This window comes from Lagopus muta, chromosome 24, assembly GCF_023343835.1.
Source record: "Lagopus muta isolate bLagMut1 chromosome 24, bLagMut1 primary, whole genome shotgun sequence".
NCBI lineage: Eukaryota > Metazoa > Chordata > Aves > Galliformes > Phasianidae > Lagopus > Lagopus muta.
This window is the reverse complement of record NC_064456.1, coordinates 1,415,263-1,438,773: the sequence shown is the minus strand read 5'-3', so window position 1 is coordinate 1,438,773 and position 23,511 is coordinate 1,415,263. Positions and strand designations below refer to the sequence as shown.

At 53.2% G+C, this 23,511-nt stretch overlaps 4 protein-coding genes across 10 annotated transcripts; 2 read left to right on the top strand and 2 right to left on the bottom strand.

The window, feature by feature from the left end:
• Positions 1-443: 443 nt before the first annotated feature.
• Positions 444-3,468, bottom strand: LOC125684196 (embryonic pepsinogen). Its single transcript, XM_048926145.1, has 9 exons — positions 3,413-3,468; positions 3,154-3,316; positions 2,787-2,904; positions 2,219-2,337; positions 1,914-2,113; positions 1,498-1,611; positions 1,088-1,232; positions 752-850; positions 444-581 (listed from the first exon to the last, which is right to left on the bottom strand). Exons 1-9 carry the CDS (start codon positions 3,466-3,468, stop codon positions 444-446), a joined length of 1,152 nt encoding a protein of 383 aa, XP_048782102.1.
• Positions 3,469-4,959: 1,491 nt separating this feature from the next.
• Positions 4,960-13,941, bottom strand: PROK1 (prokineticin 1). The gene is made up of 4 exons (XM_048925958.1): positions 13,633-13,941; positions 6,721-6,846; positions 5,831-5,950; positions 4,960-5,111 (listed from the first exon to the last, which is right to left on the bottom strand). The coding sequence occupies exons 1-3, from the start codon at positions 13,939-13,941 to the stop codon at positions 5,831-5,833; spliced, it is 555 nt and encodes a 184-aa protein (XP_048781915.1). The 3' UTR covers positions 4,960-5,111.
• Positions 10,148-12,432, top strand: LAMTOR5 (late endosomal/lysosomal adaptor, MAPK and MTOR activator 5). The gene is made up of 4 exons (XM_048925960.1): positions 10,148-10,277; positions 10,429-10,490; positions 11,490-11,607; positions 12,059-12,432. The coding sequence occupies exons 1-4, from the start codon at positions 10,243-10,245 to the stop codon at positions 12,117-12,119; spliced, it is 276 nt and encodes a 91-aa protein (XP_048781917.1). The 5' UTR covers positions 10,148-10,242; the 3' UTR covers positions 12,120-12,432.
• On the top strand, positions 13,685-22,854 carry SLC16A4 (solute carrier family 16 member 4). 7 transcript variants are annotated; one of them, XM_048925954.1, is made up of 10 exons: positions 13,685-14,021; positions 14,449-14,552; positions 15,036-15,168; positions 15,689-15,832; positions 16,190-16,351; positions 16,778-17,281; positions 18,298-18,509; positions 19,161-19,254; positions 19,752-19,880; positions 20,062-20,517. In XM_048925954.1, the coding sequence occupies exons 1-9, from the start codon at positions 14,006-14,008 to the stop codon at positions 19,856-19,858; spliced, it is 1,476 nt and encodes a 491-aa protein (XP_048781911.1). In that variant the 5' UTR covers positions 13,685-14,005; the 3' UTR covers positions 19,859-19,880; positions 20,062-20,517. The 7 variants fall into 7 exon arrangements, with proteins under 7 accessions (XP_048781911.1, XP_048781909.1, XP_048781908.1 ...); XM_048925952.1 differs by lacking the exons at positions 19,752-19,880; positions 20,062-20,517 and adding an exon at positions 22,553-22,854 and having other exon boundaries at positions 15,096-15,168; XM_048925951.1 differs by lacking the exons at positions 19,752-19,880; positions 20,062-20,517 and adding an exon at positions 22,553-22,854.
• The last annotated feature ends 657 nt before the right edge of the window (positions 22,855-23,511 follow it).

Genomic DNA, 23,511 nt, shown 5'->3' with positions numbered 1-23,511 from the left:
GGCTCATAACAGTGGTAGAGCAATTATCAATGGAGTGCCCTACGCTGTAGAAATTGAAGCAAGACTTCCTCTCTACGCATGCACAGCTGTGTGCAGAAGGTTTGCAATGGGGGTCTGTGGGTCTGGGGTGGGGAATTCACTTTCCCTGGATGGAAACTGAGAGCTTCCAGTATTGCTTGTCTGACACATTCCCAGTACAAAGCCTCAGCTCCCAGCAGCCCCAGTCTTGTTCAGCTGTCCCAAAATTCTGCCACTGCCACGAAGCTGCAAGTATACGACACCTCCTCCCTAAATCCTGCCCTTTTATCACCAATAAATGTGCAGCCACCAACTCCACGTCATCAACATTTTATTTGCATGCAAGCAAGGACACCTTACACGAGACCTCATGCTGCACTAAAAACACAGTCATGGTCTGGTTGAGTGCTGTCATCTCAGTAGATCTAAATAGCCTTGGCCAGTCCGACGCGGTTGTTGGCCCGGTCAAAGATGCTGTAGTACACTCTGATGAAGACATCTCCCAAGATCCAGAGGTCTGCAGAGCTATTCTGGAAGCTGCTCATGCAGGTTCCTTGGTCATTCTGCATTTGAGACAGAGGAGGCAAATGGGGAAAAGGTGGGTTAGCAGCTTTTTTGTTGGGTTGCTCTCCAGGCTCATGACCATCTCTCATGGAGAAGCCAAAGCCGTGAGAGCCACTGGAGAAAGCAAAAGGACATGGAGACTGGCTTTGTTGCCATGGTTCCTCCTTACCTGCTCAGTGTAAGCCAAGGCAGGCACAGGATACTGAATGCCACCGATGACAAAGACAACATCAGGCATGGCAAGGACATGGCTGCAGTTCACGCTGTACTGCGGAGGGCAGAGCAAAGAGGCTTTTAGGTGAGAGGCAACACGTTGATGGGGCAAAATGGGGGGGGATTTGATTTGGTTGGTGTAAACTGGAGACTGGGAGAGTCCTGGGGAGGACTGGGGCAGCAGGGATGGTTTGCTGCAGATATGGTGCATCTGTGTGTGGAAGCAGGCATGAAGCCAGGTGTGTGCCAGGCTGCATGGAGCACTAACAGAGGAGGACGTGGAGATTCTTACCTCTCCATACAAGTTCTGATTGGCCCCGACTGCACTTTGGATGTCATCAATGTCTGAGGCCGGCCCAGCCACAAGGGATGTGCCAGTGTCAATGATGGCTTGGCAGCCACTGCTGCACGCAATCTCCTGCTTGTTCACGATGATGCTGGCAGGAGGGAAGGAAGAAGAGGCAAGGCCTTGCATCCTGGTGATGCTTTCAAACACAGCCCCAAGGGAACGGGCTTAGTGCAAGAGAAGAACCAGTGGAGGAGAAGCATCCCCACATCAGGGAATCACCAAATCATGTTGGGGTTTGGTCCCTTGGCCTCCTGCACCGTGATGTGTTAAGCCAGCAGAAAGCCTACGAGGTTCATGGCTCTCTTGAGAAACAACGGTTAGAAATGAACATAAATCAGCAGTCATTTCATTACCTGTCCATGGAGATCTGCCAGTAACCTTGGTAAGAGACAGGAATCCAGTTGATGGAGCCAGTGAAATAGGAATCATCAATTCCCCCAAAGATGACCATGCTCCCCATTGTCTCGCTGGATGACACATGAAAGAAAAACACCAAAGGGTTTGCCAGGGCTGCCACCTTAAAACAAGGGGCTGTGAGTGCCGTGGATCAGATGCTGTCTGTGACACCACGATCACATTCTCATTGCTGGGCACCAGCAGGGCCGTGGCACAACAGCAGCGTGCTCCCCTGTCCCCATCCATCACAACACACAGACAGCAGCCAGACAGCATCAGTGGCAGTGGAGGAGCTGGGATGCCCAGCAAGTGCAATGATCTGAACCAAACCCACTCACTGCCTCCCCCAGCCCTCAGGACTGACGCTTCTTACCGGGATAGATAGACTGAGAAGAGGTTCTGCTCCAGCAAGCTCTCATTCACCATGTTATCAAAGACTGGAGTGATCCCATCAGCAGCTAAACTTGGGTAGCCCAAGCCCAAGATCCCATCAAATTTGACATGGAGAAAGAATTGGCCAGGCTCGGAGGTACTCAAGCCAAAGAGCTGGTTGGTGTCCATCAGTGATGCAACCTAGGGACGGGGACAACACTGTTAGCTCTGGGACATTGCAACGCAGGTGGGAATTGGGTGCAGAAGGCACAGAAGAAGCCACTGAGATGCCATCGTGACACTCACAGTGACGGTGTCGCAGCCCACGGTGCCCTCCATGTCACCAGTGCCATAGTGAATGGACAGGTTCTGCCCCGTGCTTTTGTAGGTGGAGGACTGCGATGGGTTAAACATCTGATGGCTTTCTAGAAGGTAAGTGGGAAACCACAAATGAAGATTTTCAGCAAGGCTGAGCCATAAGGATAGCGTGGGAGTCGGAACCCTGCTGAATTGCTGTTTAGACCTGCCATTTATTACCCTGCTGCAGGAACAATTTAGCTGTGAACATTTGCTATACATCCCTACAGCATCCTAATGCCAGGGATCTGTAGGATAACCCATCACTCCTTTGAGGTAGATAGGGAAACTGAGGCAACACACACAGCCCTATGGAGTAGAACCCCATGGAGCAGCAGCTCCTACACCCCAAACATCCCGTCAGCATGTTGGGTCGATCCAACGGGACCCAGAGTCTCACTCTGCTGCCCTCCAATCTGTGAGCAGCATCACCCCAAAAATCTGGGTTGATCCTGCAGCTGTAAGCCCAGGACGTGTTGCCCTGCCAAAATAGGGAGTCCTGCCCACTGTTACTTACGGCAAGCTGGGCTGGTGCAGGAGACAGAGGGAACCCAGAGGTTGGAGGAGCCGGTGTCGAAGACCACAGTGAAGTCCTGCGGTGGGGTGCCAATGGAGATGGTCCCATAGTATTCCATCTATGGGACAGGATCAAGAGATGCTTTTAGGGCATAAATTGGCCATGGATCTGCCCCAGGCTCGCAGCCTTCTGTGCATGCATGGGAACACTCAGCTTGCAGCACAGCTGCTGGATGGGAAGAGGTGAAAGACATCAACTTTTGGGAGAAACCCTTCAGGATTTGGTCCATGCATGGCACAGTCACAGGGATGAGCGTGCCACAAACCACCCCTGGGCTTCCCTGCCGTGGGTCAAAGCCAGCACTCACGTCCAGGGTGTTCAGCAGGGGCTCGGTGACCACAGTGAGAACATCAGGAAAAGCATGTGGGAATTTGGTGCCGACGTCGTAGTGGTGATGCTGGAGGAAGCGGTGCAGCAAACCCTTCTCCCGAAGGATCTCTCTCAGCTTCTTCCCCCTCTCCAAGGGCAGCCTGGAAAAAGAAAAACAGAGTGAGCCAGGAGCTGGCTGCTTGCAGCAGCATCCAGCAGTGCCGGTATCAGTGCAGAGCGATGCTGCAGGGACTCACCTGGTGATGCCGTCGGAGAGAGCAAGGACCACACACAGGAGCACCAGGAATTGCATTGTGCCAAGGATGCAGGGTTGCGAGGAGAAATGCCCCGTGGCTTAAATAACCCCAGTCCTCCCCAGCTGTGGGGCCAAGGGCAGGCTCGGAGCCGTCCCCACCTGTGGGCACCCGGCCAAGGTACCCCGGTGACACCCAGGTGCTGGCACCCATGGCAAACAACACCCTACTTCCACACGTCACCAGGGGCGTGGGGACAGCAAGGTGCTCCCGCTCTGCCCCCATCCTTTAACACCCCAAATCCTTCATCCCCACCAGACTGTGGGCACCAAATTTTGGAGTCGCTTTCCATTTGGGTATCTGAAGCACACGCAGCACTGGGACCCCAGCTTTGTGCAAACTCCCCCCCCCCCCAACTACAGAGGGTCTGTCCCAGGTTGGAATGGGGAAGGGGGCCCCTCAGTGTGGGGACATGGGTCTGAGGGCTGCCTGCACGTCCTGGCCTGCCGTTATCTGCAAAACCAATTAGTTAAGTGGGATGCAAACAGCCCATGGGGAAGGTGACCCCCGCAGCATGCCGACCCCTCTCCATGCGCTGTGTGCCCAGCGATATGGAGACCATTAACCCAAGATTAAACACCTTAATGAGCACCTTGCTATCAGCAGCGCTGCTAATTGCAACAGGCATCAGCTTGCACTGCTCACTGGGGGCTTGGCTGGGGCAGGGGGATGTAAGGAGCCCCCTATCAGCTCCTGTTTGAGCCCCCCCAGGTCCCAAAAGCCAGAGGCAGCCACCAGCATCACAGTAGGGGTTGGGTTTCTCTGATGATAGCGGAGCAAAGCTGACAGACCCCTTTTGTCTCTGTTGTTTGAGTCCCCTATCGCAGTTTCCACTGTTTGGCCTTGAAGTGATGCTGCACGTCCCCCCCGCTGCAAGGTGAGCAGCTTTCTGCAATGGGCCCCAATCTTGGCATTGGGTAAAGCAGGGATTCATGATGATTTCTTCACCTGCGTAATGGGAAGCAGCTGGAATTTTTCTGTTGATTTGGACAGAGGTGGGAACAGGCAGGGCTGGATGAACCAGCAACATGTGCATGATGCAGGGTTGCATCCAGCATCCCCCTCCAACACAAGCAATGCCCATTCCCATCAGATCAGACCCACCAGGACACAAGGAATCACAGAATCATATAATAGTAGGGCTGGAAGGGACTTCAAAGACCTTCTAGTTCCAAGCACCAGCCATTGAAAGAGCTGCCAACCAGTAAACCAGGCATTAGAACAGGTTGCCCGGGGCCCAATCCAACCCAGCCATGGACACCTCCAGGAAAGCCCATTCCCATCTGCTCAGTCCCACCAGGACAAAGGAAGGCCCATTCCCATCTTCCCATCCCCGTCATCACCCCCCGAGTGAAGGACTTTCTCCTTATATCTGATCCCCTCCAAACCAACGAGATACACGAGGTTTGTTTCTTAGCCAAGCTGCTCATGGAGATAAGGATTTATTTTGATGCAGATTAAAAACAACAACAACAAACCACACAACGAAATAAAATCAACCCAGGCATTGCAATGTTTTATTTTCACCCCAAATACAACATTTCACTGGGGGAGACAAAAGGGTGGGGAAGCTTTCTCCCAGTCTTGTTGATTTTACATTCTCCATCAACACAGCGTCTGCCACAGCCATCCAATGGGCATCCTTAGAAACAGAAACAGTTACTAGAATAGCACCAAACCTGGTAATAATGCACCTAAAAGAAGAGGGGGGGGGGGGGGGGGGGCAGAGCACTTCCATGCCCCACGACCAGCTTTGCCTTCAAGCACTGCTGCTGCTTTAAGGGATGCGTTGTCCTCTCAAATTTGACCACCAGAAATAGAAGCTGACGTAGAAAACTCCTCACATCCCATAGACCCCCATTGGGCAGCAGATCCACCCCCCCCTCCAAATAAACACATGGCATCGCATGATGCTTTGCACCAGAGCTTGAACACCTGGGAAAACCCAACCCCTAATTAGCCGAGCTAATTGGTAGATGTTTCTCTTCATTGCAGGTTGGATGAGAAAGTTCACTCCTCCCAAATTTCATCAGGAAAAGAAAGGATGGAGGAAATCTGGCTGACAGCATCCACTGCATGCAGGCTATGCTCCATGAAAGGGATTTTGGAGGTCAAAGAGATTTGCTGTTCTCCATCTGCCCTGGGGGCACAGCTTTGCTAAGCAATGTGCCAGAGCAGCTTTGCTTGGCCGTGCCTCAGTTTCCCCATGCACATGGCTTGTAGCAATGCTCGGAAAAGTGCTTGTAGGGTTGTCTGGGGGGGGGGGGGGGGGGGGGGGGGATACAGTGCACTGAGCAAAGAGAGGGGTGAGAAATGGGCGCTGGGAGCTGCAGGCTGGGATGAAACTCGCAGCTCCATCACCTAGAAGTCGAAGTTCTTGAAGTTGAGCGAGCAGCGATAGCGGCCATCGAGGAACCTGGAGCAGCTGAAGTTGGGCAAACAGGGGCAGGTGTGATGCTGGCGCTTCCCCAGGAATGGGACCTGCAGAGAGAAACGCGAGACAGAATGCAGAAACCCCAACCCAACCTTAACCTTAACCCAAATCCTGAACGCAACCCCGACTGAACCCTAAGCCTAATCCAAACCTACACCCTGACCCAACCCTGACCCCGCGCCAGCCCTCGGGCTGCAAGCGAGTGAAAAACAATCAGGCAGGACCAAAGCCCTGGGAATTTGCCTCTGCTTCTTCTCAGCTGTTTCGTGGCAATACCTCTGAAATGAATTTCTGATCCCTCCGCTTTTGTTCCCTCCTCAGAAGAAGGAATGGGATCATTAAATCTTTGTCCCCACCGCGCACAATCGATCTGTGGGCACAGAGAAGGAGCCCCCCGGGGGCCGGGTGTCTGCAGTTGGAAGAGGGATGGCAGTTTGGGATAATCCGAACACGTCGGGGCTTCTCGTCGGATGGAGAGCGCAGCGCTCAGGCGGCTCTGAGGTATTAACGAGGCGTCTCCCCGCTTGGCAGCGCATTTACAAATCAATTCGGAGCAGTTTGCTTTAAATGAATGTGTCGGGCTGCTCAGCCCCTGCTCCCAAGGCACCGTACGGGTTTAGGGCGGTGGGGACAGGCATGAACAGGGATGAAATGACAGCGTGCCTCCCTGCAGACCCCCATAGCGATGCCCACAGCTTCATCCCAAACCTGTCCCATCCCCTCTCCACGCCACAGGATGCACTGAGATTCCCTCCTATGCACTGAGCTCATTTTCCCACCCAGTGCTTGGACCCCCACCCTCGGGACCCCCAGGTACCTTGTGGCTGAAGGGATGGCACTCGTCCCCCTCCTGCCCCAGCGGGGTGCACATCCTCAGACCCCGCAGCCAGAGGCTGACAGCACAGCACGTCCCACTGCCGCACTGTGGGTCTCGCTCGCAGGCCTGGGGAAAGGCAATGGGGTCAACCTGCCTGCCCCACACAGCCCTGTTCACCCCCTCTAGGCCAGAGGGAGCAGCCAAGGAAGGTAAGGGATGCTCACAGCTCATCCTTTCTGGGGTGGGATGGGAGGTTTGTGGCACAGCCTGGATTTGGGGTGGTTTGCAGGATGAAGGTCCAGCGTGCTTGCAGAAAAGGAGCGATGCGTAGGGGAGAAGCTTGCAGCTCAAACCCCAAAAGCAACCCAGTTCTCCCCAAGCACCCAAAAACCCTCTTAGCCCCCAAATAATGCTAAAAACGAATGACAGACCACAGCTTGGCTGCCCTTGCCCTGCTCCCAGCCTAATTCAGGATCATTCTCCCCATCAAGCTTTCTTTCTCCCCAGTTGGAAAAAAAAACCCATTTCCCTGCATGGGTCCAATGCTTAGAGGTGAAACAGAGGGAGAAGCTGCACTCCTGTGGGATGACTTCACACTCACGTGTGCTCAGAGCAGCACGAGAAGAAGGAACAGGATTGATAGGGAACAGCACCAACACATTGCAAAACCAAGCAGAAAATGACCCAAAGCAAACAGGGAAAGGAGTTCAAGCACCTCGTGTTTGTCTTCTCAGCGCAAACAGGGAGGGTGGGAGAGGCAGGCAGTTGGGTTCGCACCAAACGTGACTTTGCACCGTGCAGGTGGGAGATTGTAGGGCAAGTTCAAAGCATGCTGAGCTCAGGGCAGCAAATTCAGCCCCCCCTTTGCACAGATGAAGCAAAACACAGCGGTACCCAACACAAATCAAACACCAACGCACTCCAGAGAGCAAGAGAAGCAGCTGAGCACCACTGGTGCCCTATTTCCCCCCTGAAAAAAACCCATAAAATGACCCAAAATGCTGAGTGCCAGTGTGCTGAGGCTGCACTTACCCCTGTGATGACAGCTCCATGGTGTGAGGGCAGCAGCAGCAGCAGGCAGAGGGTCTGCAGCAGCCGTCGCATGGTGCCGTCTGCCCGCATTGCCCGCGCCCCTATATACCTATATATATATATACCCCCTGCCCTCCCCTCCAGCCTGGCTGGCTTGTTGGGTTTTTTTCCCCTCCCGACGAGCTCAGAGCAAGCAGATGAGACCTGCATCGCTAATAGTAGGCAAGAAATATTCTTTTCCCACCGAGGAAGGGGGGTGGAATGCTCACAGAGCAGCCATCCCGCCCCCATCCATTTCCCTGGGTTATTGCTCAGCTCAGCTAACACAGCTGGATTTCCCAGGCATGTGCATATTTATCCCTGACAGGTGGAGCTGAGAATCAACTCAAGAATTTGCAGTTATGGAGCTAAAAGAAAATGGAAAGAAAGGTCCGTCCTGGATGGTAAAGCACAAAATGCAATGGCGTGGCCCCTCCCATAGAAAGACAAACTGGGTTGTGGAGAATGAAATAAGGAGCAAATATATTGTTTGGGAATGAGAGCACGTTTGTATGTGAACACAGTGTGTAAATGTCCTGATTTGGGGTTCATAGGATGTGGGACATCCTGAAGGTGTGCCCCCATAGGTCCGACCTGCAGCATCTGTGGGGAACACATGGAAACAAGAGCAGGGATTGCTGGAGAGGCTTAAAAACAGGAAAGGATGAACCGTCAGCATCTGCTTTTATTTATACATCGTGGGAGGGTGTGAGGGACAGAGGAAGCTTTGTGAATCCATGTAAATGCACAGCCATGGCCGTTGCTTGCCCTGGGCTCCCATGGCTTGGGTTTGGCCAGGACCAACTCATTCCCACTGCCCAGAGCCATGCGTGCCCAGGAGGTGGCGATGCTCCTTTACACAACGCCTGCAAGGAAATCTCTATTTTATTTTCTCCCTAATTGATGGAGTATTCATGATTTTGACCCGGTGAGTGGAATTTCTCCAGCCCTGGACTTTGAGGTACCATTCCCCTGGAGTCCAGGCTGCCAAACAGCAGTACAGCTTTGCTCCCTGCTGTCACTGCCAGCAGAATTTCTCTTGCATAGCATCAGTCCAGCGTTAAATTGTCTAGTTAATTGCCTATAAATAGCCTGGCCATTTCCCCCTCCAAAGACCAGCATTCCTTTTGAAGTGGCAGCTGTTCTCCTGCTTTGCTGAAGTCTCCACCTGGTCTTGAATTAATTTCTCCCAGTCCTCAGAAATTCCTCCTCCAGAAGTTCTAAAGCTTTGCTGCAGGGAATGGACAATGAGCTGTGATTTTGGGGGTCCCTGTGGGGAAGGGCACAGCTGTACCTTTTATCCTGTGTCTCTCCCCTAGGAGTGTGAAAATAACCCAAAAATAGGGCTCTGGGCCGGGCAGGACACCCAGCACAGGGGGATGCAGTGGGATTGGACTGACTAGTGACGACTCCCAGCTCAATCAAGGAGGGAAAAAATTAAAAGATAAATAAAACTAAGAAAAATCACCACTGCACTTCACTTTCCCCATCAATAATATTTTAATTTTCCAGCCTGACATGCTGAGATCCATTGCCAGGCGTGAGCTGGATGCGTTTCAGCCAGCTCAGTGCCGCGTCGCCAGGCTCTGCCATCAATCACCTCCTGCACGTGGAGAGCAGGGCAAGAATGGCTGTGACACCCCACTACAGCCCCATGTCCTCTGTGGGAGTGGGTGTGGGGCCCTCACAACTCGATGGGGACAAGGAAAGGTACGGAGCTATGTCAAGGGAAGGACAGGCTGCGTGTTAGGAAAAGATGTTAGGGTGGTGAGCATGGCACAGTTCCCCAGGGCAGTGGGCACAGCCCTGAGCTGCAGGGGCACCCAAAACCATAGGGGTTGGGTGGAGTGGGTTGGACTTAGTGGTCCTACTGGAAAGGAGCTCCGAATAGAAGTACCTGTAGGTCCTAGTTGACCACTGGTTGACTAATGGTTGACCAATGTTGACTAATGGTTGACTAATGGTTGACCAACAGCTGACTAAGTGGTTGGCTAATGGTTGACCAATGGTTGACCAACTCTTGACCAACAGTTGACCATAAGCCAGTCGTGCCTCTGTGACCAAGAAGGCCAATGGTACCCTGAGGTGTGTTACAAAAAGCATGGCCAATGGGATGAGAGAGGTGCTCCTCTCTTGCACCCTGCCCTGGAGGGGCTCCATCTGGAGCACTGCGCCCAGTGCTGGGTTCCCCAGTTCAAAGGAGACGGGGTGGGCTGCAGAGATGGTGGGGCCTGGATCATCGCCTGATGGGGAAAGGCAGAAAGCAGTGGGGCTGTTCGCCTGAACAAGAGAAGGCTGAGGGAGCAACAAAACGGTGCTGAGCGGGGAGGTTCCCGTGCGCGGGATTCGCTTTTTGGCCCCGCGGAGCCGCCGTACGCGCGAGTCACGTGACCGACGCAGCTGCCAGGAGCCTCCTAAAAGGGCGGAAGTGGGGGTGCGGGGAACGGCGGCATGGAGGGGACCCTGGAGCAGCACCTGGAGGACACGTATGGGGGAGATGGGGACGGCTGGGCCGAGGGGGGTCGAGAGGAGGGAGAGCGGGAGAGCGAGCGAGCCGCGGCCTAGGGCGGGCCGGGGGTTGGGAGGGGCCGGGCGGAGTGCGGGGCTGACCGCCTCTCACTGCCGCTTCTCCCGCAGCATGAAGAGCCCGGCCGTGGTGGGCGTCCTCTGCACCGACTCGCAGGGCCTCAACCTGGGATGTGAGTACCGGAACGCCGCAGGGCCGGGCCTGCGCTCGGGGATGGGCCTGGAGATTCCTACAGAGCCCCCAGGGACCCCCACGTTGCCCCCAGGGTCCTTCACATTGCCCCCAGGGACCCCCCGCGCCTCTGGTCAGTCCCACGGGTTACACCGCTGTCAGACACCGTGTTCAGGTGGTGCCGGGTGGAGCCGGGAGTTTGACCTGGATAATCCTCGTGGCCCCCTTCCAGCTTGGGATATTGTATGGTTCTAAACTCCAGCCTGCTTTTCCTATTGCTTTAAATGAGGTTTGGTTGTTTGTTTTTTGGTTTGTTTTGGTGGTGGTTTGAGGGCTGTAGTTTATACACCTATGGGCTGAGATGCCTTCCAGAGAGACCTGGGCAGGCTGAACAGTGGGCCCAGGAGAACCTCATGAGAGGTGACAACTCCAAGCAGCAGCTCTGCAGCTGGGTCGTGGCAAGCCCTGCTATCAGTACAAGGTGGGGGATTTGAGGTTGAGCACAGCCCTGCTGATGGGGACCTGGGGGCAGTGGTGGGTGGCAGCTGGACATGAGCCAGTTGTGTGCTCTCATAGCCCAGAAAGTGACTAAAGGGGGGCTATGAGAAAGAAGGAGAAAGGCTTTTTAACTGTATCTGTGACAAGGGGAGTTGGTTTCAGACTAAAAGGAGGAAGATCTAGGTTGGGTATAAGGTACAAGATTTTTACAATAAAAATCAGAGAAGTGAAGCACTGGCATAAGTTGCCCAGAGATGTGGGTGCCCTGTCCCTGGAAACACTGGAAGTCAGGGGGATGGGGCTCTGAGCAGCTGATGGAGCTGTGGGTGTCCCTGTTCATTGCAGGGGGGTTGGACTGATGGCCTTTACATCTCACTTCTGACTCGAATGATTCTTTGATCTGGGGATCACTATGTCAGCTCACAGCCCTGAGGAAACAGGGATGGGGAGCTGCCTCTCATCACAGTATGCATGGGTTCAGCTCACATCTCCCCTCTTGCAGGCCGAGGAACGCTCTCAGATGAACATGCTGGAGTCATCTCTGTGCTCGCCCAGCAGGCAGCCAAGCTCACCTCCGACCCAACCGACACGCCTGTGGTGTGCCTGGAGTCAGATAGCGGGTGAGCATCCAGCCCAAGGGTGCTGCTCTTCCCTGTGCTCTCCTTTCCTCCCCACCCTAAATCTCCAGAGCAGCTGTTCTATTCTATTTAAGGAGGAAGCCCCATTGCTGAAGCTGTGCTGGGAGGGCGGTCACTAATGGGGTATGGAAAGCAGTCAGATTCATGGGGCTTTGGGTTGTGGGAAGTGCAGAAGCAGCTGGAAGCCTTTTAGGGGTTGGTGGTTGCTGCAGCACTATATTTCTTTTGCTTTTGGGATCCATGTGCATTATTTAGCCCATGCTGCAGTGTCATTGTGGTTAGCAGGGCTTCTTCAGACCCCTTTGTGGGTATGGTGAAGAGATCTAAGAACTGACAGGTCTGGCACAGAGCTGTCCATCTGGTTTCCCAGCCAAGTCAGCTCCTGCTTTCCCAGCTGGCTTCTCACCTGCCTCAAACAGCACTTTCCTTCTAGGAATATCATGATCCAGAAGCATGACAGCATCACCGTAGCAGTGCACAAGCTGGCATCCTGACCCTGGCATCCTGCTGCTCCACTCTCTGCTCCAGACCAGCTCCTCCTCACTGGACAACCTCTGTCCTCGGCTGTTCCAATGCAGAACATGCTTCTAGTACCAAATCTGGGCTGAAGGCTCTCCCTCTCTACTTACCAGCTCCTATGCATCTATCAGGGTTTCCAGCTCACATTTTAGCAGTCGTGCTGTTAAAGATGAAATGTGAGTCACTCACCAAGCTCGTGTAATGATAGATACTACAAGGTGTGTGTGTGTGTGCGTGCATGTGGCCTTATTTGTTGGAGAAATCAATAAATGACCTGTGAAAACCTTTGCTTCTCCTTGATTCCAATGCAAAAAATGTTGCCTATTGCTTTCCCTGAAGCCAAATGAGGTGACTTCTCCCACTCTGTTCTTCATTAGCATTGCTGTAGAGAAAGGGAACAGTGCACCAAGACTTGGAGGTTCCTCTGGTAGAAGAGGTGCGAATAGTTCACTAGGAATTTCTCCTAGGAAATGTTTAGCCTCCTCTAGTTATGCTTTCTGTGAGAGTCCTTGCATATTGTTATGCTTTGGATTGAAGTTCAAACCTAAATGTGGTGGCCCTGCCTGTTCCTTCTGTGACCTGTAAACATGCTGAATGCATCCTCACAAATCCTCTCTTCATGTTAGAGATTCAAGCATTTGGAATTGGGCAGGGGGTCATTCCCATAGAAAGGCTTTTCCCCTGCATCTGTTTTGCTCAAATGCTTCTTCAACACAAGGGAGCAGGAAGGAGCTGGCATGCAGTAGAGCATATGCCAACAACTAGGGCAGGGTTGGAGGTAAAACTGCATTCACAACACTTAGGCTTTACTGCTGCACTCATTGCTGACGTTCCCAGTCTCACCATCACTGTTTTGTATGATGCAGGCTCTGGCTGCTCTGCACAGTGCTGGTGAGGTTGGTGCTGATGCCTCCTGCAGCAGCAGGGATGGGGCTCTGCTCTCCCTCCAGCCTGGCTGCTCTGGGAGGTGAGCGCTGCTGCACAGTGCCCATTATTTACCTCCCTTTTCTTTTCTTTAATGCTCAGTTTCCAAGCTCATCTCAAAACAGCTTGCAGATGCCCATTTTAAATAGCCCCGAACCTACAGAGCCCCAGGCTCCTCAAAAAGCAAAAGTTAAAGGGGTGTGAGCACAGAAGTGGGCACTCAGCTCTCCTTTAACGAGCCCTGGGACCTCATTAGCAGGGCTGCTGGGTACCTGGAACACAGGTTTGGCCTCAGATGCTCCCACCCTGCACCCCAGGCACCCCAAGCCCCCGTAGCACACATTGCAAACACTGTCCCACATACATAAAAGCTCAATTTATGTGCTGAAAGCCCAACCATAGGGGGAGATTCTCCACGCCGTCCTGTTTACCCCAGGATGATAATCCCTGTTTATTCCAGAGCTCTGCCCCAGGATCCCACAGCAAGAGGGAGTAAAGCAGGGATGGGGACAGACAGCCACCCCAACCCCGCAGCATTACCCCATCTCAGCACTGCTGGCTCACCTCCTCCTCCTGGGGCCACAGGGCTGGGCTGGGCCAACAGCTTTGGCTTCCATCCATCAGTGCCAGCAACCGGACACGGAGACTCGGTCGGATCCCTGCAGGCGGCTCCGTTTCCTCCAGGCAGGAATTTTGCTCTGCCATCGCCCCGGACGGGGAAGGGGAGGGACTCCAGGCCTGGAGCAGCAGGGAGGAGGAAGGCTCACAGCAGAAGTTCTGCCTCGGTTCTGTGTTGATCGTCATCTCTGCCGGAGACGGACACAGGGCCAGGCTGGGGGCAGAGGGTGGCAACCAGAGCAGGGGGGGCTTCATTTCTGGAGCAAATGACGAGAAGATTCCTGTGTGCTTTCTGCAGCTTCGGGGAAGGTTTGCCAGCATGCAGCAGCAAGGCGGTAAGGAAGGGGTCGGGTTTGTTGGCTCTGCTGCTGCTGGATGTATGGGACAGATAGATGGGTGGATGGGAAGAAAGTGCGCAGGGAAAGCCTCCCCAGGGGCTCAAAGATGGGGCAAACAGAGCCCCCGGCTTTTAGCACAAACCAACCCAACCCCGTGCTCTAAAGCAGCAGGGAAAGTGCTTAATTACTGTGCCTTCAGCAATTTAGGGAGGAGAAAAGAAGCTGAGCTGCGTGCAAGCAGTGATACTGTGAGAGCGAACAAAAAGATTGGTAGCATTTTCGGTCCTTAAAAACGTGCTGTAGAGGAGCACAACATGCTGCTCCCCATCTCCTCACATAGAAGGACCAGAAGGGTTCTCCTGGGAGAAGCTTCATAGATAACCACAATAGCATGGAGTTAATGGACCCCAAATTTCACTCCCAGGGGAAAGGAAAGAAGGAAAGCCAGAGCCACCAGCAGTGAAGGCAGATGGGAGCCAAGGCACGGACCGAAGGTGGGCATGGGCAGCGGTGCTGCACTTCTTCCTGGTAAGCAGGGCACAAATTCACCCCACACCTTTGGAATTTTGGGGTATGTGGGAAGCTTCAGGATGGCCTGATCCCATCCAACTAATGGCAAAAATTTAGGGGAAGGCTCAGAGGCAGCGAATGCTTTGCCACAGGAGGACAGGCAGAGCAAAGAGCATGATGCTGCCTTCCATAGCTGGCAATGGTTAACCCCAGCCCTGGGCCAGGAGGCACCAGCTGGCCTTTGTCCTTTGGGAAGGGAGCAACCACTGAGACCCGCTCGGAAATTAATTCATCAGAGAGCAAAGCAAAGCTCTGATGTCATTTTGTTCTGCTGCTCTGGAAAAGCCAGTTTTGCACGGGGTCAAGTGAGGTTCAACCCCAAGTCACAGGAACCTCACTGGTATTTCCCCAGCACTCCTTAACTTGTCCCAAAGGCAATTACCCAGAAGGAGGGAGCTCATCCATCCCCTGCAGCACCTCACCTGTCCTGCTCTGACACAGGTCAATGTGTTCGTGATGGGAATGCTCAAAACCTTTGGCATTTTCTTCGTGGCTTTCCAGGAGGATGTGGGGGGCTCCTCAGAGCAGATCAGCTGGATCGGCTCCATCATGTCCTCACTGCGCTTCCTAGGAGGTGAGCACTGCACTGCAGGAGAGGGACCTGAGGGTGCTGCAGGTTCAGGTCCCTCACCTACAGCTGCTTTACATCACATCCATCAGCGCAGGCTGGGGCTGAGCTGCTGGAAAGGAGCTCTGCAGAGAAGGACCTGGAGGTCCTGGTTGACCAACGGTTGGTCAACAGTTGACCACGAGCCTGCAGCGTGCCCATGAGGCCAGAGCCAATGGTTCCCTGGGGTACAACTGGCCAGCAGTGGCAGTGAGGTGCTTCTCCCCTGTGTTGTGCCCTGGAGAGGCTCCCATCTGCAGGGCTGCATGCAGTGCTGGGCTCCCCAGCTCCAGAGAACTGCTGGAAAAAGCCCAGCACCGGGCTGCAGAGATGGTGGGGCCTGGAGCAACTCCTGATGTGGAAAAGCTCTGGGGCTGTTCACCAGGGGAAGAGAAAGCTGAGGGGGATCTGATCAGTATCTGAAGGGTGGGGGTCAAGGGGGATCTGGGCTCTTTGGGCTCCAAGCTCTGCCTCTTTTCCCATGCAGCCCCACTGGTGGCCGTGGTCTGCAGGCGGATCGGTGAGCGGCCGACCTCCATCCTCGGGGCTGGGCTGGTCAGTGGGGGCTGCCTGCTCAGCACACAGGCCACCAGTGTCCCCTTCCTTTGTGTCTCCATGGGACTCCTGCTGGGTGAGTGGCAGCTCCCTTAACCCAGGCTGTGTCCCCACTATCCCTGCCCCTTGGCCATCCCCAGCCCCTTTCTACAAGACGCTGCGTGAAACCCCAAATGTTCACACCCAGGAGCACAAAATCCCACATCCAACACAAGCCAGATCAAAGCAACCTTGCTTTCCTCCCTGCATCCAACACACGTTGTGATCCCTCCCCTATTTAACTCGTAGCAAAAGCACCCAGTGTCAAAAACCCGCACTGTGCATGAAATCCTATTCTCAGCCAGCAAGAAGAACCCTGCTTTCATCTCCATCATAGAGAAAATAAGCACAGGATGGCCCAGCCTTGCCACTGACCCCTTGTGTTTGCTCCCAGGCATGGGGTTCTGCTGCCTATACCAGGCAGCAGCAGTGATGACGGCCAAGCGCTGCAGGACCCGGCTGGCTTTCTCCAATGCCATTGCACGCTCAGGGATGGGCCTCACCTTCCTGACTGCACCCTTCACGCAGCTGCTCATCGATACCTATGGCTGGCAGGGTGAGCACAACTCCTGCCCTGCATGCAGCTCAGTGGGAGGGCAGGAGGAGCGGCGTTGCCTCTCTGGGAGCATCCCTGTGGTGATGGGTTGATGGTTGGACTAAATAATCTTGGAGGTCTTTTCCAGCTGTTGTTATTCTATGATTAAACGCTTAGTAAAGTCATTAAATATGTCAGAGTCAACACAGAAAGCCCGACTTGTGCTCCATCACCTTAAGTCCAGCACTTCTAATGAATGCAAGCAAAGCTCTGAACTTGTTGCACGTGTTATAAAGGGATTTCCAGTTAGAAAAGCCCAAATAAAGGCTCCTGCACGACACCCCTACCTCCTTCTTCACACTCACAACAAATTACATCCTTTCTTCCTTCTCCCCCGTTTTCTCCCAGCAAAATGCATTTTAAAAAGCCCCTTTTGCCTCGCTGCAGGTACTCTCCTGGTTTTCAGTGGCATCATGCTGAACCTCGTGCCTTCCAGCATGCTGCTGCGCCCCGTCCCCACCCAGCTGCCTCCCTGCCCCCCAGCCAGCAATGAGGACGGGAGCTCAGTGCCCAAAGGAGAAGCAGGAGCCCTTGAGGAAGCCACTGATGGAGCAGCACAGCCATGCAGTACTCAGGACCTTCCCAGCACAGAGCCCTGCAGCACTGGTGCAGTAACCACAGCAGCACCAGGGAAAGCCCCCACTGCCAGCTGCTGCTCTGAAACCATCAGCGAGGCCACAAAGAGCTGCAGCTCCCTCCCGGCGCTCAAAGAGGAGAAACCACAGCCTCTCATTGACTTCTCCCCCCTAAAGGATCCCCTCTTCTTCATTTTCACCTGGTCCTTCTTGTTCAGCCACCTGGCCTACTTCGTGCCCACCATCCACCTGGTAGCCAGAGCCAGGACGTTGGGCATAAGCAGCATGGATGCCTCCTACTTCATCTCAGTGGCCGGTAGGCAAGAGAATCTTTTAACCACCTTTATAATTGCAAAATAGGCAAGCAATGCAACACACATCTTGCCAAGAAACGCTCCCAAGATGTGTTCTAAAATAAATCCTCACGGAAGAGCCTGAGCTCACAGCCCTTATTCCCTTCTGTATATATAGCATTGCTTGCTGCACATGGATAGAGCTGCTCTCAGATGGTGGGTGGTTCTCTCAGCCACCCCTTCTGCAGGGAACAAATGCAGGTTTCAGGCTGCTAGGTGTGGGCCCTGTCCTCCCAGCTGTCCCTGCTCTGCTCAGACCCACAAAAACCACAGAAATGCATTCTGCATTCAAAGACCTCCAGTCTGACCACGGAGTGTACAGAGAGGGGATATAAGAGGAGGGAAGGGAAGGGAAGGGAAGGGAAGGGAAGGGAAGGGAAGGGAAGGGAAGGGAAGGGAAGGGAAGGGAAGGGAAGGGAAGGGAAGGGAAGGGAAGGGAAGGGAAGGGAAGGGAAGGGAAGGGAAGGGAAGGGAAGGGAAGGGAAGGGAAGGGAAGGGAAGGGAAGGGAAGGGAAGGGAAGGGAAGGGAAGGGAAGGGAAGGGAAGGGAAGGGAAGGGAAGGGAAGGAAGCCACCACTAATTTGGATCTGAGCATCGGCATTTGGCACATTCGCTTCTTGGGGGGAGGTAAGAAAAAGCTGCCCTCCACCCCCCCAAGAACACGACACAAACACCTCAGTCACATCATGGCAAGAAAACGGCCCCAGCCTCAGTCATCATAAAACATTTTATTGTATAAAAATAAATCTTCCTTCCACCGCGCTGTGCAGCGCGTAGAATTGAGGTAATGTTGTGAAGGAATCGAGGAGGAGCGCACAGCAATTAATCTGACGCCCCTAATTGAGAGCTGACAGCCCCCACTGCTCTGATCTTTTAACAAACACATCCAAAAATGTGGAAACAAGCACCAAAAGTTGGGAAAAAGATCGATATCTATGTAAGAAACCTTTCCCTGAGGCTCAGTGAGCTCTTCCTGCAGGCATCACCGAGACAGGCAGCCAGCTGCTGTCAGGCTGGATTGCAGACCAGAACTGGACCAAGAAGTACCATTACCACGCAGCTTACCTGGTGCTCTGTGGTGTCACCAACCTGCTCTGCCCCCTGGCCACCACCTTCCCTCTGCTCATGACCTACGCTGTGGCCTTCGCCATCTTCTGCGGTGGATTCCTGGCTCTGGTGCTCCCTGTGCTGGTGAGGATATTTCAGTTTTAAATTACATATATGTATATATAATGGAATATAATACGGAACAAAATAGAAACGTATGGTATTTCTAACAGCATTCCAAAACACATAACAACATTTTTGTGAGGCTGAAGAGCCCCAGTGTGCTCTTTTGGGCTGCAATGACAGGGACCTGCCCCCAAATCCCTATGGCAGGGCTCCAGTCTGCCCAGCCCTGGCAATGGGAAGCAGCAGCAGCACTGGGAGCCTCTCGAATTGCCTTCAGCATCCTCCTTTCTAAAAGCTGATAGGAAGCAGAACGAATCCGTTCACTGACTACCCTGTAATGCAAAGCCAAAGGGCTGTAAACGTGGTCCCAACCCTTGGGCTGTCTGTGACACTCACAGAACGGCCACAGTGGGATCTGGATAGGGAAACATCCTCGCAGCTTGGCTGCACTCCCAGGATGCACCCAAACGGTGGGAAGACAGAAGTGCACTTTGCACGCTGCAATTTCAGCTCTGACCTTCGGGAGGCGAGCAGATTCCAGGCTGAGTCAGAGCCGGAGGTGCAAAGTCCTCCCCAAACCCCACAGCATCCAGAGATGAACTTCTCCACAAAAGGTCTGCAGTGCTTCCCAGCGACCCTCCCGCTATTTACCTGCATTTACACCAACAGGTCGACCTGGTCGGCGTGCAAAAACTCCACAGCTATTTGGGCTTTGCTTCCTTCTTTGCTGGGATAGCAGCTGTTGGCGGACCTCCTCTCGCAGGTAATGTAAACCTTTCACATCTCACATACCCACCACCAGCATCCAGTAGTAAAACCTTCTTCTGGATCAGCCTCCTACCCGTACACATCCACGGATGGCTTTTCTGTCCAAGCAGATAAAACACAACACGTTTGAGAACCGTCAGCTTTGTGCACAGGAAACAGTTTTGCTCATGAATGTACAGTGTGACAGCTGCATGGGAAAGGAGCTCAGCACCCACAGCACAGCAGCACCGACCTCACTACCGTTGGGTTTGACCACGATCAGGGCACTGTTAATACTGAACCAGATACAGAGGGACTGAAGGAAGACAGCCCTGCATCAGTGCTCCGTGACACCACCTCCGTGCTGCAGAGCTCCAGCAGCCCTGCCATGCTGCAGGCACGAGAAAGATTGATTTCTCTAATCAGTATCTCTAGGTTGGCCAAACTCTGGGTATGGATGCAATTTGGAGCGGCTAAAGCGTTTCATTGACAGCATGCTTTACTCTGTCACAGTGATCCATAGCCCAAGCTGGAGAAGATCTCTTCTGCTGATACAAGATGTACGTCCAGCAGAAAGCAATACCTGCAAAACCAGCGCAGGAAATTTCCTGACAGAATAACATACGGTGTGAAAAGAGCTAAGTAAGTTGGCTCTCCTTCACCCATGCATCATGCAGTGGTTATGCTTTCCCTCTGCTTCCAATCTATTTTCGCTAATTGGAAGCCTTCTGCTTCCTGACGATGCGAGGATGGGTCTGGGTTTTGTAAAGCAAGCAGGCTTTCGGTGAGAAGCCCCATACAGAGATCAGCCTTCTCCATCCAGATGGGATAAATCGAGGCCCAACAAAGCCAAGGAGTCGCACTGATCCACCTCACTGCAAGGAGGGCGAGAGGGAAATGAGTCACAGCTCGGATCCAGGTTTGTGGCACACCACAGTTTTCCTTTTGCTGTAGTTTTCTCTTCCTATGCTTTCTACTGCAATGCTCTGACACTGCCATAGGAAACATGAAAACCAGTTGGGACTACCTGCTAACTCCCTGTTTCCAACAGCAGCTGCTCCTTGCAGAACACACAACAGGACTGAAGTGCTAAGAAAGACCTTGGGGGTTTCAGTGCATCCCACTGCTGCTGACCTCCCTGAAATGCTGACCCCAAAAGCCCAGCTTGCATCGTTTTTGCAGTGGAAGCCACAACATGAGGGAGACACAGGTTATAAATGCTTATTGTGCACAGCAGAGCAAAGCCTGATCACAGTGCAATGAAGAGGTGACTTACGTGCAAATCTGTTTAACTGCAAGCCCTTAAGCCAGGGCTGAGGCTCCTCATAGCTGGGTGCTCCTGCACTCCTGAACAGCAGAACAAGGCAGAACAAACATCATTTTGGCAAGCTACAAGAGAGCCAAGGAGAAGGCACAACCTATTTCCTGAGGAGGAGAAATCAGTAACAAACTGCAAAAGGGGAAAAAAACAAACCATCACCAAACAAACGATGTAATTCAAGACCACAAAACTGATTCCAGCAGGCAGCACACAGCAACTCCAGCTCCAACATATGTGGGAGGTAAAGGAGGAGAGGAAGGAGTCATCTGAAAGCAGCATTGGCACAGGGATTGAAATGCTCTCACCTCCAGCATGGCTGCCTTTGTGCTAGGCGTTGCTGTTAGGAAATGTGCAGCAAACAAAACCCAGAGGCGCCAGGCCTCTCACAGAGCAGCTCTGCAATTCCAACAACCCAACCAGCTTGCAGAACCACCACTCTGCTGTGTGTTGCAGGCACTCAGCTCCCTGCAGCAGGATTTGGCCCTTCTTGCTCAGGGAGAGGCACACAGGTTCTGGAGGACGTGCTGTGCTCAGAGCATCACCTGCATGGCACTGCCAGCCAGGAGGGGACACTGAGGCTTCAGCAGAGCTTCTGTATATTAAAAAACAACCAGAGAAATCCCACATTTAGAAAGATCACAAAGATTTTAAAAGTAATAATAAAAAGATTCAGAGCTTATCACAGCTGGAATGCTCTGCTCTGGATGTCTGCGTTGTACGGTTGACAACGTCAGCATCCCTGGTCTGCATCCCATAGATCTTCAAAGAGCAGAAGCTGACCCCACTTCTGATGACAGCCCATCCTGCACAACACACAGGGAGCACGTGGAACATCCTCCCCACTGCACTTCCCTGGTCTCTGCCCTCTGGAAAGGCACTCCTGGGCTCAAGCAGTATCCCTGAGAAAAAGCAAAAACAACAGAGCTGAGATCTGGCAAAGGCATGGGATAAGTGAAACTGAAAGCTGGTGAGCCCACAGGGCACTGTGCAAGACCTCCTTTCCCCAAAGCCCTCCATGGCTCTGCAAATGCCAGCAAGGAAAGCGTTGGCATCTGTCCCCTTTGGTCACCCCATACTGAGCAGCACTGCTTCCTTCCCCACAATTGCACAGGTAATGCTGGGAACAAGGCTCTGCTGCTGCTGTTTTCTGGTCTATCTGGATCCCAAGCTGCTGCTGTCAGTGGTGTAAATCCATGGATGTCACACAAGGAATTTTGCTCCACATGAGCAGCAGCTCTGAGCTCTGCTGGTCACTGTGCTGCTCACCCACCCCACACATCCGGATGCCAGATTTGGGATTATACTGCAGGGTTTATGACAGGCAGCAGCAGCTCCAATTGCTTTGCATATTTTAGATTCAAGCAGGAAGAATTAAGTGAGAGACCCAGATAATAGATGATACACACACTCAAATCTGAAGGTCCAGAAACTAGATGTAACCAAACAAAACACTTCAAGGTCACTTTAAAAGGCGACCTGCCCCTCTGCAGATTCCTGAGTCTCTGTGGAATTCAGGTTTTCCTTTCAAGTGCCAGCAAAGCTACTATTAAGCAAGTTTGCTCGCAGCCCCTCGTCTGGGATCTCTCACTTTGGACAGGTTGCTGCACTGGGTCTGCTCAAAATGCCTGGGGGAACGCGGAGATTGCGGCGCAGATGTTGCAAAGCCCAACACGTGCAAAGCAGCTCATTATCCAGCAGGACCTCACATCTGCTGCAGCAGCTACTTCTGGCCCTTGTGGTTAAAAAGGAAAAAGCAAAATGTTGGGGATTAAACGTAATCCAATGCAAACTCACATCCCCTACAAGGGGCTGGCAATGTCGGTGCCAAGAACACCTTGCCTGCCGGCCAGCCACACAGCCACAAAGGGTTAAGGCAACCTGCAGAAAATACCTGAGGCATTCTTAAAGGACAGCACACATCCCTTGCTTCCCACACATCTCCCCAAAGCGTTTTTCAACCCAACAGCCTCAATAACCATCTCCTCTCCTGCAGGGTGGCTGTATGACTACACGCAGACTTACGCCTGCTCGTTCCTCTTTGCTGGTGCCTGTGCTCTGCTCTCTCCTGTCTCCTTCTTCTTGGAGCCGCTGGCCCAGAGGTGGAAGCTGCAGAAAGCCAACGTTCCCATGCAGAGTGAAGCCATCCTGCAGGGCAGCTCGGGAAGGACTGGCTTTGGTTGCAGCCACAGCCAGACGCCTGCCAGCACAGACCTGCAATGTCAAAGCAAGAATTGTTAGATGTTGCACGCACAGCTAGCGCGTCCAGATGTGTCATTAAAGCCACCAAAACATGCAGTGTGAAGCGTTCTGTGGCAGGGCTGGGGATATGGGCTACCCCTGAGCTCCTGCCCTACACCCCCACCCCGCTGCTGGGATCCACCAAGAGCCGAAGCACAGCAGGAGCTTTAGCTTATTAACTCAGATACTGCTAATTAGCAGCAGGGAAGGAGGCAGGAATAGGGATAGGTAGCAGAGAGAAGATTTGAACTTCCAATGGGATGCAGTAACAGCTGGGCATTGCATGAATGATCACAGCAGAGGGCTCAGAGCTGAACCTGCTCTCCTTAAAGCCAGGAGCACAGTAGGGCAGAATCACACCCACCCATCAGGATTCTGCCCCCAAAGCAGCAGAACCCACAAAGCCCCAGCCCCACATGTTGGCCCCACGCTTCCATTTGGATGGATGAGGGGTGTTGCTCCCCTGTAGGAACATTACTTCAAACTGCAGGGCGATTCCAAGCACAGATGAAGTGATCTGTAGGGCACAAAAAGCTGCAGTGGTGTCGAGGAGCTGCAGGGAGGAACATTGGCTCGCAGGTAATGGGCCAAATTCAGTGGGCACACAACTAAGTGATGCCAAAGAAATCGTGCATGCTTAAGAGGGAAACATGAGAGCTTTGAATCTGCAGTCAATGGGGGAGTATCAGTGGTACAAATGCCTTCCTTTTCATA